Source organism: Chelmon rostratus, chromosome 16, assembly GCF_017976325.1.
Source record: "Chelmon rostratus isolate fCheRos1 chromosome 16, fCheRos1.pri, whole genome shotgun sequence".
Lineage (NCBI taxonomy): Eukaryota > Metazoa > Chordata > Actinopteri > Chaetodontiformes > Chaetodontidae > Chelmon > Chelmon rostratus.
Window position 1 is genome coordinate 18652827 of NC_055673.1, and position 15407 is coordinate 18668233.

General features: G+C 44.5%; 1 protein-coding gene across 2 annotated transcripts in view; it reads left to right on the forward strand.

The window, feature by feature from the left end:
• Window positions 1-1135: 1135 nt before the first annotated feature.
• LOC121619605 (growth factor receptor-bound protein 10-like) overlaps window positions 1136-15407 on the forward strand; it is a 42686-nt gene continuing 28414 nt past the window's right edge. The window contains exons 1-3 of one of the 2 annotated variants that reach the window (XM_041955430.1): window positions 1136-1269; window positions 4047-4159; window positions 9555-9648. In XM_041955430.1, coding sequence (XP_041811364.1) covers window positions 4109-4159; window positions 9555-9648 — 145 coding nt within the window. In that variant the 5' untranslated portion in view covers window positions 1136-1269; window positions 4047-4108. The remainder of the gene's footprint in view (window positions 1270-4046; window positions 4160-9554; window positions 9649-15407) is intronic. The other variant, XM_041955431.1, reaches the window with a different exon arrangement.

The following is a 15407-nucleotide window of genomic DNA, read 5'->3' on the forward strand; positions in this document are numbered from 1 at the left end:
GGCATGCCAAACCCTAACACGTGGGGGATATTTTATGGCCCGCATTTTTTGTACTTGCAATGTGCTGTATCATTTCTTCTACTTTTAGGCCAATAAATGAATAAATAATGTTTCTCATTAGATTTGATGGCAGTGTGCAGAGGGCTCTTAAGGTTTAGACCTCCATGTTGTGAAATTAAATTTAAAGATACTATATTTGAACACTTCAAACTAAATGAAATTTTAAATCCAAACAATGATTCAAACACTGAGACTTTTTAGTGGGGAATGGGGGTCTCCTGGGTATTTCTCAAAACCCCGGCTACACAGGGGTGTACATTCCAAAGGTACTTAAGTCTTATGTCTGTTTATGGTTCTCGGTTGTAGCTTTTTTTTTTTTTGAGTTTACCTTTAGGTCAAATACTCCTCTTTGCTTAGATAAAATCCCATTATACGTACATTCTCTTTATGGTACTCTGTAGTAAGATAATTATCCTTCTTTATTTTTAACTCCTGTGGTATGGCTGTAATATGCCTGGAGGAACTTGGAGCTTGGTTGTTTTTCAGTCTGCTGGTGTAAATGTGTGATTAGATTTGACATAAAGGACGTGCGCTGCAGGCGCATGTACAGAGTGTACACACCTGCAGTAGTGGCACCAGATGGATGGATGACACTAATGACTGTCACTTCGGCTCAGCGAGGAGGCCCCCCTCTGTCTGCAGGGTTAAAGTCAGGTCTTTAGCACGCTGCAAAAAATTTCAACTTTCACAGTTATTCTAAGTCTTAAAAAAGTAGAAAAGCGACAACTTCAGCATGACAGAGAAAACTCTTAGGGGAAATATTACTATTTTCTTGCATGTTTTACTAATCATGAGTTCTGTGTCCTGGCCATGGGCTTATAAAAAATGTTGACTTTTTTTGCAGTGTGCTGCTGTGAACAGGGCGGGGCGGAGAGAGGAGGTTTCCTTCAGAGAGAGAGAGAGAGAGAGAGAGAGAAAAGAGTCAGCTGGTCGAAAAGTGCAGGTTGAGATCAGTGCGCGCGCGCGCGCGTGTGTGTGTGTGTTTGCGTGTGTGTGCGTTTACGTGTGTGCTCGTGTGCAAGGCAGGCACTTCGGGAGGGGATGGGGCGGGTGGGGGGACAAGGTGAAGACAACAGAACAGCGGACAGAGTTCTTGCGGGGAAGCAGTGTGTGTGGAGATCCGGACGAGGACAGTCGAAGCGCGCCGGCTGCTGCTCCGTCGTGCGCCCTGGACACGATTCTTGAACCGAGTCCTGCCCTTTGAATACCGTAAGCACTTAGGTTATTTGTTTGGAAACTCAGTATAGCGCGCATATGTTTTAACTCAATGTCAGACATGGTTCCTTAGAAACGTATTGCTCATGCACAGGAACGCAGAGTAGTGTAGACGCTCTTAAACTTACTCCACTAACGCTTTTATTGCCAGAAATAAGACTTTACTGACATTTTTGTGCTTTGAGCTCCAGAGTCACTGTGCTCATCTAAAAGCCTGTCAAACCACTGCAGATGGTATAGCCTATGAAGATACTTACATGTAAAGGACTCAGAGCATGCATCTCTGCAAGAAAAGATGTTGACATTATGAAGATCACCAGCTGTTCATTTCTAACACCACCCTTCTGCATTCTGCTGAGACTGTGTCAGTGATGGTGGAAAGTTGCTTGACTTTTTCAAGACAAACATCGCTGTAACTTCACCTCAACACACCGGTCAGATGCTTTGCAGCGACTGTTTCATCCACTCACTGTGACTGTACTTTGGTTTCTTCCACTAATTGCTCCTTTGTAAGGGAGTTATCTGAACCCACAGGACATAAGAGAATGGCTACATTGGGTTGGAGGAGCTGAGTGTGTGTGTGTGTGTGTGTTGTGATGGTCTGTCATAAAGCTCCATTAGCTGTGACTTAATGTGGACTAATCTCTGCATGCTGCTAAACTTCCTTCCTTCCTGGTGCATAAAGAAGACCACAGGTCTGTGTGGGATCAGGTAACATAAAGGCCTATAAGAAGCTCTGACTGGCAGACTTCTACCACTGTGTGTGAAGTACAGGTGCAGATGGCTAGTATACAGTTAGAGGCTGGTGAGGTTGCAGTGTAGTCCTTGTCTTTATTGATGAGAAAATGCAGTCATAATCACTAAAAAAACTGCTACTGTAATGGACTCAAAGTCAGCATCTGAGCTCATTTGTACTTGGAAAGATGTAGGAGTGTGCTGTGTTATATCCACACACACGTGCACACACACACACACACACACACACGCTCACGTGTGGCATTATTAAGTTGCTCCCTGCACCATTTAATTCTCTAGATCTCCCCGTATGACCAGTAAAGCTGAATTACTCCCTTTCTCTGCAGGAGGAAGCACAAATGTCAGCAAATGTCAAGCAGTTGGAGCTTTGGCTTTGCTTATTAGCCACGCATACAATCAGCGCCGCTTGCCCTTTTGGCCAGCAGTTTGATTGTTGTAAACACAAGCATAAGCCTATGCAGGAACGTGTGAGATATAAAATGGGTTGCAGTAAAAAAAAAAAAAGAGTGTTCATTTAGGCTCAGATTTTCAGTCAGCAGAGCGACCTAAAGATAGAAGAGCCCCAGTGGAAACAGTAATTAGTGGGGTGAAAAGAGAGGGAGAGGGAGAAAGGAGGAGGAGGAGGAGGAGGAGGAGGAAGAGATATTGTTTGAACCATCTGATATCTGTTATATAATGACCTGTACAATGGAGACATGCTGGGAGAGAAAGTGAAGAGAAACCAGCAGTCAAAGAGTGAGAGGAGCTATTTAGTGAGAGAGGTGTGTGTGTGTGTGTGTATGTGTGTGTGTGTGTGTGTGTTCAGTTTGCCGAACCTTTGTTGGAAGCAGTATCGGTTACAGCACTTCCCTGAAATTTGTATGTGGGCTGCAGAAATATCCATCTTAACAAGTAATTTCTTCCTGTGTGAATCACTCGTATATTTCTTGAATTGAGAGAAAAATCCAGTTTATGTGCTGGACACCTCTAAAATGTAATTGCCGCTGTCCATGAAATTGGGTGGGCAGGTAGGATTTGTTAAAGGGAATTGGATTTTGACAGCGATCTGGGATTTCCACCAACAGGCGAGGATAGGATTTTGTAGCCAAAACAATGAGACAAATGGAGAAATCTGATTCCAAATCGACATCACGCAGGCCCAAGAAACACATTTATGGAATGAAGTTTGGGATGTAGCTGCAAGTTGGATATTTGTTTTTTTTACACTTTTGAAAGACCCTTGCATCAAAAATGTCCCTCTACACACCAGTGCAGCTAAATGAATTGATTTGCATGGGCGTCCAGTAGTTTTTATGCGCCGAGCAACGTGAGACTCAATGCTGAAGAGCTTAAGAGGGAAATTTATTGCAGTGTGTGTATCCTCTTTCCAAACACAAACACACACATATGCACAGCTGCCCCCCTCTGCTTACTCACTGCAGATAATGCTGCACAATGCAGCGGCGATGGTCGACTCCTATTTCAAGTTCCCCCAGAAAGCCTCTCGCCCCCCCCTTCCCCACTTTTGCCTTCCCCAGCAGTCTGCAGGTGGTGAGTGGTCATGTGTTGCAAGCTTGGAGAGGGTTTCTTATTTAGTCTTAAGCCCCAGGCTTTGTTTGGGAGCTGCCTTGTGTGTGTGTGTCGTACACAATGGCTGTGTTTACATTGGATTCGGTGTGCACATGCTCATCCATGCATGCACATTCGTTCGCACATGCAGGCTTTGTCTCTCCTGAGCAGAGAGCGGGGTGTAGGGTTTTTGTCTTCAGGCGCACCAAATAGATACCGGTTTTACAAAGTTAATGCACTGTGTCTGGCATGAATCATGACACTCACCTGGGAGGGTCAGTCAGTTTTGTTGATTCGCTCCTCTTTTTGTGCGTTACTTCATTGCTTTCCCCTGTTCCCCTTCACCTCTCAGTTCATTTTGTGAATGTGCATTTTCTCCTGTGATCTCTGTTCAGTCGGTTTCGTAATAGGTGGCTCTTTCCTCCTTTTCACTCTGTCTGTTTTCTGTGCTGTGTCCTCCCCTCAAGTGCAGGGTGCTGGTGAGACCAGAGGGAGTCATTCCCTACAGAGGGAACACTGAAGGTACACCATGGCCTTAGCGGGATGTCCTGACTACTTCTTACATCACTCAAACTACCAGGTAAATATTCTGTGTGTGTGCTTGTTGGTGGTGGATGGTAGCATATGAATCAAGAATCTGTTACAGTAATGTTGCCCTACAGTGAAGTAAGCCCATGCAGGGCTATAGACCTCTCTACCTTGGATATTTTGACTATTTTGCCAAAGCAGGAAAAGCAAAGGTGTAACTTATAACTTTAATGATCCATTCCATTTTCTTTAGCTTTGCTGGTTGTGAACCAGCATACGCAATCCCAATGCTCCCATTATTAATATAATTTGTGGCACCTGTGGTTGACAAGTCAGAATGTCTAGTCCACATGTGCACGGGTATTTCGTTCACACACAAATACAGTTTTAGGTCACTGAGAATGGAGCTAAAATGGAGCTAAAAAAACTCCCTCCAGGGTGAAGATGTTCAGAAACTGCTGTGTTGATGCGTTGACAGGGAAAACAGAGTTTTCGCCATTGTCTTCTTTGTTTACATGAGGCGATTTTGTGTATTGGCCGACGTAGCCAAAATAGTGTTGCTGCTAACCTTGCTAACATGACTTTTTGCAGGATGTTTCACATGGATGGAGAGTTTTTTTTAAAACGCTATTTGTGTGGATGGGATTTTTTTTTGGAGAATAAAGGAGCAAAAACCCTGTTTTGAAAAATATGTGTGGACTAAACATCAGATAGCATCCTGTAGTTGAAATCATGCAAACCGTAACGGTTTTGCTAAGCTAACTCAAAGGACTGGGTGTGCTAATGTTAAAGCATGCTATGTCTTTGTCAAGTCATTAGAGGTGATTGGATTATCCAAAGTGGTACCTTGGGTCATCAAATGATTGAGTTAAAAATAAGACCCAGGTTGTTAAAAACAGTTAAGACCCACCAGGCCACCAGAGGCGCAAACGTCCAATATCCTGTCTTTTAGCCCTGTTTTGGCCTCCTCCAACCCCTAAGAAAAATATGTGGCTCTTTAGCTGCAAAATGCTCCTCTGAGTTTAAAAGCTAATTGCTAGCTTTGTCTGTCAGTCGGTGCTGGCCTTTAGCTCACAGTTAAGATAAGTTAAGATAAGAGTCATCAGAGATTTTTTGCTTCAAAAAACAGCGTACTGAAACAAGCGATGAAGCTACGAGCTAAAAGATGCTGAGAGGAAGCTGAGATGCACAGTTGGTGATAATTTTCTATATGTTTGACACTTAATATTATGCATATGAATTCATTGTTATTATGAAAATATTGATTAGTGCAGCTTGGAATTATCTTTTAGATTAGTAAGGGGTTTAGCTTTGCATTACTGTAGTCAGAGGAAAGTCCTGACAAATATAGTTATTCAGATCTCTGTGTGTGTATCAACATGTGTGCAGTGGCTCTATGAGTCTACACAGTGAATGACTCCCGGCCTAGTTAGGTGAAATATGGCGTCTCTGCAAAACAACAGGCCCACGTCCACTGTCCAACTCCTGCAGAATGAGCTCTTTGTTTCTCAGCTTGGATTTTCTCCTCTCCAACCCTCCAGTAACCTAAAGAATTTGGCTAAAGAGCGTTGTGGAGGTCTATAAATAGAGCGCTAAACAAACAACAACAACAAACTGTGGGCTTTGTTGTGTGACAGGCCTGAAAGCATGGGATTGATGGTATGACGTCTTGCTGGGACCGATGGGACGATGGAGGTGACGTAGCCTCAGCTGCCTTATTCCGCTTAGCGGAGGTACAAAAATGCAGCTCCCTGCTAACCCAAACCGTGGGACCGCTGAGCCCCTGTTGAGCTGACATGAAGTTGGATTGGTTCATGTTAGCTTCCAGGAAAGGGTTTTGCACCAGTAAGACTGCAGTGAATAGTGAATTGAATCCCCATAGAAAACAACATTCCTCCACCCTGCATCTAGCGGAGAAAAAACAGAGTTTGATAGTTAGAGGGAGAGAAGTGGGTTAAAACATTACTCTCTGTGTGTGTATGTATATGTGTGTGTTATGTAAAAGCTTGCTAGTTGACATGACACACTCACACACACACCCCATGGCAGTGACTGTAGGTTTAGTGTGTATAGATAAGGCGCAAATGAGCCCTCTTTTCTGCATACTTATATAACGCTATACATAACGCGGGGCATGTTTGGGAATCTGGGCAGTGTTCCAGGCCTCTGTGTGTGCATGTGTGTGTTTGCGTGCATGTGTGTGCATGCGTGCATGTGTGTGTGCGAGTGTGTGCACACGTCTGTCTATCTTAGTGAGAACTTTGGACCTGTGCCAGAGATGTCTCAGAGAAAGCAGCCAGCAACTCTCGCTTTCTTTCCCTCTTTTCCCTTTCATCTCCTTATGCATGAGTGTGTATTTGTTCATGCACACACACATGAACTGCAGAGCGCTACGAAACCACAGACTCGGAGCTCAGCTGAGTTATGGCTTTAACTGGTCAGAAGAGCGGAATGAATGAAGCGTTGAGATCCTCTCCCCCGAACGTCAGTATTTGTGCAAGCAGTCCTGAACATGTTCAGGAACAAGAACAGTTCTTTCTTTATGCTCTGAGAGGTCAGAGGTCAGCGGCTGCCCGCCATGTCAGTGGGCACGCGCAGTCTCATGCTTGTGCTTTCGAGGAAGCATTGCCTTTGATGGTCTGAGAGAAAGTATGTTGCAATTCGTAGATGTTAACTCTGTGGGCTACAGAGTGAGGTTTGCTCACGACAGAAGAGATGTCATGAGTGGTCACGACTACCTGTGGACGAGAGCAACCCAAGTATCCAGGCCTAAAATTTCCTCGACAAGTTCTGCTGACTCCAAGAACCATGACACTGGTCTACATTAACATCTCAAGACACTACAGCAGGACGCAGAATCAAAGCAAGCTGTCCTCTGAAGAAAAGAACAAGCAGGAGGAGACGGCACTTTGTTCCAAGTATCTCAACAACTATTGGGTGGTTTGCCAGGAAATTTTGTACAGACATTAATGGTCTCCAGAGGACGAAGCACACTGACTTTGGTGATCGCCTGTAGATTTCCTGTAGTGCCACCAACAAGGTGACATTTTTGGCTTTTGATTTGGCTTTGTACACTGACTTATGTTACAAAACCTTTTGGTTACTTTTATTTTGACATTTTATTTTGAAATTACAGGGGTTTTCTCCACATCCTTTTCTTTCCACTCATCCTTTGCTATGTGCTATCTAAACCCCCAACACCCCCCCACCCCACTCATGGCCCATCACCCCACCAGAGCAGTAAACCAAGGGGAAACACGGAGAACTGACTGATAAATCACAAAGTTGAAGAAGAAACACACTGGTCAAAAATAAAAGTCTTAAACTCTTGACTTTGCCCTTAAGTTTCTTGAAATACTGAAAACAAGTACATAATATTTTGGGGGGTGGGCTTTAATGGCATCAGTTTTTGTATTAAGTATTAGAATTTAACTTGCACCAGCCTTCCAAAAGGAAATTTGATGGTTAATCAAATATACTACTAAGTAAACTCTCAATATGGAGCTCTGTTTAAGGCCAGTGTAAATATATGTGTGTGATCCGCGTAGGACAATGGTGGCGGGTTAAAAAGAGGACTGTAACTTTGCATGCAGAACGTATGTAACTCCAGTACTATGAGGATGTGCGTGAAGCATGACTAAACATGAACTCGCCAGTGTATCTGCCCAATGACCTGAGATCAGAACAATAAAGCTCAGACAGTGAATAACCCAAATAATTACATGCATGTAGTCAAAGGTTAAGCTGTCCTGTTAGCTCTCTTTTAGCGGTGTGCACTCAGCTAACCAGGAACCTTAGCCAGGCTCTCGCCTCACTGTCGTAGAAAGGCGTGTGTGTCTGCTCTGTCCGGGCTGATGGCACGCCGGACAGGGAACCATCTGAGGCGGGTTCTGTTGACCTGAAGGCATCATGAGTCTGAGGCCAGACTCGACCACTGGTAGATGAAAGCTGAGTCCATTGCCAGAGTTCACACATAGGTGCTAATACCTGGTAGATTGTGGGAAACATGAGTTCTGTGGCTTATGATCCTTCATAAAAGTTCAAAGTCAGTCAAACAATGAACAGATTCATCTGCGGGGTGTTCATAGAAGTAAACGACTGGCCAGAGCATAACATGACTTAAATCTGTGGTCAGTGATTGAATCTGTTGGCCACCCCCACCGCTCACACACACACACACACACACACACACACACACACACACAAAGACAACACGATAAGCATCTCACGCCAATCCGGAAGTAATTTAAGAGCCTGTGCTCACAGAATCTCTTGGTTTAAACCATTACTGTATCAGTAAGACTTGGCCAGCGTGAGAGCATGAGACTGAAGGTTGAAATCGCGTGTCACACGTCAGAACCACGAGCGTTGATACATCCTGTCGTGTAACGCCGTATCTGCGCATGAGGCAATAGCAGAGCAGCAAAGGCAGCTTCAGCCCTCCACCCGTGTCTACACAGGATGCGTTCGGGCGCAGTATTGGGTGCAGTTTAAGAGTTTAATGCAAGGTTATCCCATCTGTTTTAGCAGGACTCCACTTTTCTGTGGCTCTGGAGTAATGCTCATTGCTGTTTGCATGCTGCCTTGTATTTCTCTCTCATGCTGACTAAGATAAACTGTATATCACATGGCATTTAGTGGACAAGTTGTTATATCTCCAGCTAGTCAGCTCTAGCTGAAGCCTGCAGACTTTCTTTGTCAGCCCACAGGCCCTGCGGCCAAGTTGCCTTCCTTGGAAAGCTTTTGGCTGCTCCTTCTCAGAGCAATAAATCTTACTCTGGGCATTTATGGATGTTTTCGAAGCACCGAGGGGAGCTGCGAGTGTGTGTGTATGTGCATACGTGCACAACAGGACCCCTGGCCACGAGCAGTTCCTGGAAGCAACGCTTCCGCGTTCTTCTTTTTCCTAGAAAAGGGAAGATTGAAAATTTCTTTGGCTCTCGTCCCTGTCTTTCTCCTCTGCAGCTTTCTTGCCTCGAGGCTGTGTCAAATTAGACAATGTGTGAGGAACTTGGCAGTGTGCACCTACATCTCCAGACGTGTGAGATTGTATAAGTGTGCCTGAGCTGGTATGTTTTTGCTCTAAAAATGATTGATCTGTTTTTTGGTTTTTTTCAAATCAGCACCTGATGTGAGTTTCACAAGTGAGAGTTTGGAAGAGTGAGAGCGTGTGTGCAAATGTGTGTGTGTGTGTCAGAGAGAGAAAGAGAGAGAGAGGTCATAAAGTCACAGTGCCACAGGGTCAAAGTGTCCCAGGTCTCTGAACTTGAGGTTTGATGTTCCTCGAGAGCAGAGGCATGAACCCACCCTTTGTCTGACCCCCTGAACTCTGAAAATAACACAATGTCTCACCCTCCACTTACATGTCTGACATCTAAAACCCACCGCATGTTGTTTGCTGCATGATTTTTTAAAAAAAACTTTCTTTTCTCTGCCTTTCTTGACAGGAAAGCATGGACCACACGTCCTCTCGCAGGCCCAAGGAGCTGATCGTTCCAGGCTTTCAGTGCCCGGCCAATCAAAATTTGCCACATCACCATGGTAACCCTCCTCATCCAATCCATCCATGTTAGATGTGTTCAGGGATTTAAATCTGAAAATATGGCATATCCCTCTGTCTCTGCTCTTTATGTTGTACTGGCACATCTTTATGGAACATTTCTTTATGGAGTCTGTCCACTGCCACAGCGTATTAACTGGCCCACTGAAGGTTCTTCCTGTCTTCCAAGAAACTCCCTCTCTCTCCTTCTCTATCTCCATCTCCATCTAGGACATTTTCTCCCTTCATCACTGCAGGCTCTGCTCTCCAGATGGAGAGGTTATAGACAAGTGTTAAAGTGCCCCCCAAACCACCCCCCCCTTTTTTTTTAAGCACTGCTCAGCACTTTTCCACAGCCCCCACCCGTTAGCCTGCTCTCAATATATTCCCAGAAATCTCTTCAGCCGATCGTGGAAAATCTTGGGTATCCTTTTGGAGGGCGGCCAAGTTGAGGAGAGGAGAGGTTGTAAATTCTCCCTCCCTGGCCTCCTTTTTTTCTCTCTCTTTACTTGGTGGTTTAGTTGTCTGCCCTGCTGATGTGCCGTGGTCATGCTTGTGTGACAGTATTATATATGGCCTCACGTGAATGGGGCGAGTAGATGGGGTGTTTATATAGGCCTGTAGGTCACATAGTGCTGGGCAGAGGAGGAGTTTATAGTAAGTAGGCCATAGGTCTGTCGGGCATGGGGTGGGGAAGGTATGCAGGTTCATGCTCAAATACACGCAGCGACACCACAGGCCATCCCAGAGTGATTAGAGGAGGTTTTCTACAGTCGCACAGTTCCATTCAGACCAAATAAATCATCTGTTCATTTGAATTCCACTTTGTAACATTTCTGGGGCATTGCGGTCAGTCCTGTACAGCCTTTTTCTTATTCTCAGAGATAATTATCACAGCTTAAATGATATAATGTCACATAATTGCCACTGCAGAAACAATGGAGTCTTACAGCAAAAATAAAAAAGGTTTTGGTGATGTAAAACATCTGGTTTGGTTGGTCAGTCCATCAAAATGAAATGCAAGAGCTAGCTGATGTTTAACAATGAGAAGTTGTGACTTTTGTGTGGCAGAGATACCAAGTTTTCACAATGAGTGAAGCCTCGATCTGCCAGAATGCAATGCAGAAAACTTCGCTAATATTACTCCAGCTCTTTTTACCTAAGAATATTTTGACAAGTAACAGTGAGAAAGTGAACAGCACTAGCTGAAGTCAAAGGTTACGAGTCAGATTTAGAGAAAAAGGAAAAAAAAATGTTCATCATAAACTCACAGACTGCACTGCATTAAACCAAACACTGATGATCCTAACAGCATAAGAGCGCCTATTAACTTAAAGGCATAGACACCCAGGTTTTACCCTGTCCTTTCTAGCAAATGTCAGTGCACTGCAGGTTTGTGTACAGTTGTCCAAATATTTAGCTATGTTGATGACATGCATCACTGAATAGCAGCAGTTAGTTCTTCCATCATTTCAATTTGCATGCAAGAGAAACAAAAAACACCCATTTTGCTGAACAATGTTCAATATGATAAGATGAAGGCTATGTCTGTATAAATGAATGAGAAGCCTATTGGATGACTTCAATGAAAAGCAAGAGTCTAAGACACCCAGCTAATGTTTCATTCAGATTTTTCACAACAGAGAAACATCCCATCAACCTCAGTGACAGACGTGCTGTATATTTAGATCACGTCTGGCTCAGGTTTCGTGCCCTTCACTTATGCTAGCCCTGCCTTTTTGATGATCTGATGACATGTGTCTTCATACATACCCTGGTGTTGACTGCCTGTACGACGGCCAATGTACTGCACCAGATTTAATGCTTCGCTCATACTCTTTACTTTTCCACCAGGAAAAATGTGCTTTCCACAATGCAAAATGTGAATAAACTGACACTCAGTACAATATGGAAGGATATCTTGTGGCTGATGCACTGAATGCAAAAAACTATAGCAAAAAGATGCTTGTGCAAAATATGCCAAAGTGTATTTTATGTAATATATAACTGGAGTGTTTTTATTGCGTATGAAGGACCTCAATTGCACTTTGTCCTTGAAAACCTGAACGTCCAGTTCTCTTCTCTGACCTCTGGACTGCTGTCAGAGATCGATGATTGCAGGTTGTCGTGGCCAGGGACAGAAAACACTCATTCAGTGTATTCTGGGATCTTACAGGAATGAATTGGCCCCGGGTGTATGGTGGGTTATTGTTGTCAGATGCTAGCCAGAGTGCTGCAGCAGTTCATCTACATTCAATGTCGCAGTTAGCAGAAGAGAGGGAGGAGAGGACGTTTTCATGCTATATGTCCTCTGGCTTCCCTGACTGAAGGCAGCTGTGCACTGTGGGCCAAACCAGCAACAGGAGGAGGGAGAGGAATGCCAGTGATACCATGTTTATCCTCTTAAAGCTGCGCTAGCATGCATGTTCATATAAAAGTCCAGCCGGTTTATCAGCCTTAATCACAAAGTGGCAACAGAGCAGAGCCGCTGAGAGAAAACCTTCCTGCCCGGAGAATGCTAGACCTGCTAATGACAACTGAACCAATGATTTTTCACCACTTCCTTAGAGCTGATGTTTATTTTTAAGGGTGTTTTCACACCTGCAGTCCGTTTGTTTGTGCTGGTCTGAGTCAGTTGATGAGTTGGTTAACTTAGAGCGTTTTACCTGACGTCGGTTTCCCGCCACACAGAGAACGGGAGCCGTTTCGCACAGACTTGCAGAATACACCTAATGATAGGATCGGATCAAGGTCGGATCACGTTCCCGCCACAGGACCGGTCTGAGACCACCTACTCTGAAGGGTCTTTGCTCGGTTGTTTGATCCATACAGGTGTAAAAGCCCCCCAAGTAACTCAGACAGATCTCAAGCTGCAGTATTACCATCTCAAACTGAGGTGGTCAGGTGACCTTAAACGTACCACTGAGTTGTTGCAGAGGGAAACATGATTAATGGGCTGTTCCAGGGAGCCTGAATGTAGGCACAGTGGTACACTGAGCTAAATGCTAATATCAGCATGCTAATGTTAACACGCTGATGTTTAGCAGGTATGCTGGTTACCAAGTTGGCCATCTTAGTTCAGGGTGTTAGCATGCTAACATTTGGCAGTTAGCACTAAACACTGAACTTAAGGTTGATGGGAACGTCATTTGTTTTGCAGGTGTTTGGTCATGAACCAAAGTATTACACAAACTGAAATGTTGACCTGATGATGGCCCAAAGTGATAGACCGACTGACATCCCCATCCACACAGCCGTGCTGCGAGCAAGCACTTGTCGACCTTCAGTATCATCCCTGCATCTGTTTTTTTACTGTTCCACATTCATCTCTATGATTGAAAGTATGAATTTTAAACGCAACACAAAAATAGATTTGTATTTCTTAAAAATATCACATCCCAATACTTGTGCATATAGAAATTCTGAAAAGTTGAATGTATTGCTCCACCTGCAGCGATCAGTGTGGAATTGGCCAGTGTGCAATAAGACATTTCGACATGTTGCTGAAACACTGCAATAGAACAGAGGGCCGTTAATGTTGTTCATAACACCTGTGCTTTTGCTGCGACAGTTTGACAAGTCAACATGTCTGCTGTGATAAAGGTCTGCACTATATCGCAGCCTTTACATAAGAGCCATCTCCGGCTGTCCTCATGTGCTCTCTCGGGCTTTTCCAGCTTTGTGTGTTTGCGTGTCCCTTCCGTGTCACCCTGACCTCTGTTCTGCTCGTGAACCCCAGCGTCACGTGACCTTGTGTCCCGAACTGTCCTTTATGTGTGTTTATGTGTATGTTTGTGTGTCATGCATACCTCTTTGTGGTATGAGATCAGACGGGCTGACTCCACGACACTGTGCTTTCTCGTTTAATTCTCCTGTGTAATTACATGCACATGCTCATCAGCAACGCATAGCGTACGCGGTGTCCTAGACTCTTCTGTGTGTGTTTTGGTGCCCTACTTTGTCCTGATCATTTGGCCACCATATGCCATGAACAGGCTGGTGAACGTTCCCAGAGTGCTGTAATTTCTTCCTACAGGAATGTCAGGAATTCTGTGTGTGGTGTTGGGGTGGGACGCACGTAGGACCAAAGGGCTTTGGACGCACACATATATACACACATGCAGAAACACATGGGCACATGCCACACTTTAAACAGACCTACCAAGTCTGCCCTTCACCTAGAACTGGCTTTACTAGAGAGATTTCTCTCCTGTTCTCACCACGAGCTGGCAGCACGATCATTGACCGTGATTATTGGCTCAGCATGCCTGCTCATAAAACGCACCGATACTTAATCTCAATCTAAGGTGAAACGTTTGTCAGAGGGACAGACGCTGCAGTGTCCCCTTTTTCCTGCCGTTATCAACTCTGAAGTTGTTTTTCGCCGCGTGGGAAAATGGTGCGGCGCGAGAGCGTGTGAAACGCGGGCCATCAGTTGCGCGAGTCTCACGGTCGGCGCGTGAGAGTTGGCAGCCTGGTGTGACCGAACATAACAACCAAAACCCCTCGATCATAAAAAGTAGGAAATTGCTTTAATCGACTCCTCAGTGAACTGCCTCCTTGGCAGAGGTTCTAGATATCATTATGGGCTCTCCATGTTTATTAGGAGTCTGTCAACGCTGATATAGGCTCAGAAGAATAATGATTTTGAAAGAAAGTGGAGCTATGAAACAATAATAGACCAATTATTGATTATTATTTTATTTTTTTATTTGAATATCCGGCTCCCAAAGCGTCTGGCCCTTGGACAAATGCAGTGGAGGACAGCTGCTGTGCTGATTGAATGAACAGCAGGTCATGAAAGAACTTAGCTCCTCTGGCGCTAGGCCTTCCAAACCCTGGACTGACTTCGGTTAATTAACAACAGGTCAGGTTAAAGGATAAGCTTTGACGAGCAGCTGCGTTATTGACCGTTCTGCAAGCTCTAGAGACCCTTTTACCCTGGTTTGCTTTGGTTGGTTGGTCGGTCTGTGGGTGACTGTTAGTTCCAACTTCCAGTGCTTGACGGACAACTCGGCCGCGTGAATGACAGGTTTCACATAACCCGACCAATGGCAAGCTAGTCAGTCAGTGTACTACACAGCCATTGGAAGAAATCCAAAACCAAAGTGAAATCCAACATGAGGAGGAGTGAAAACTTCAAAACAAGGCTGTGTGCTCTCATGCCCGGTTGTTTGGGGCCACGATGTGCTTCTGGCAGTATTTTCGCTGTTGACCATGTTAAGCTACAACTAATTAAAGTTTCTGGTCAGAATGCTGTGGCATTGTCTCAGTTTGTACACTGAGAGCAGGACAAAAGGTCAAAATGCTCAGCTGCGTGTTCAAAGTAAAGCATGATGTCTGGTCACCCGTTATAGACCATAAAGCAAACTTTTCACCCCAACAGGATGCATTTAACATTCATTTCTGACAAACTGGCTTCCATCGTGTTTACTCCGTCTTTTGATAGAGAAATAGAAATAAAACACATGACATGTCTCATCACAGGAATGTCCATACCAGACTTCATAGTTTCTATCGTTTTACCTTTATTAAGTCTGTCATCAGCTGTAAACACTGCTGAGAGAAAGCATGAATAACTGTGTAATCACTCTGGTTCTCGAGCTGTTTTATTCATCACTGAACTTGGCTGCTGCAGTTAAACTAGACAGATTCACTCCTGTTTAATCTCTTCTGCAGAGAGAGTTAGCACAGGATGGTTTTTAATGACTATCAGCTGGCTGTGGATGGTTTTGAAATTATCTCTCAAAGCGGTACCCAC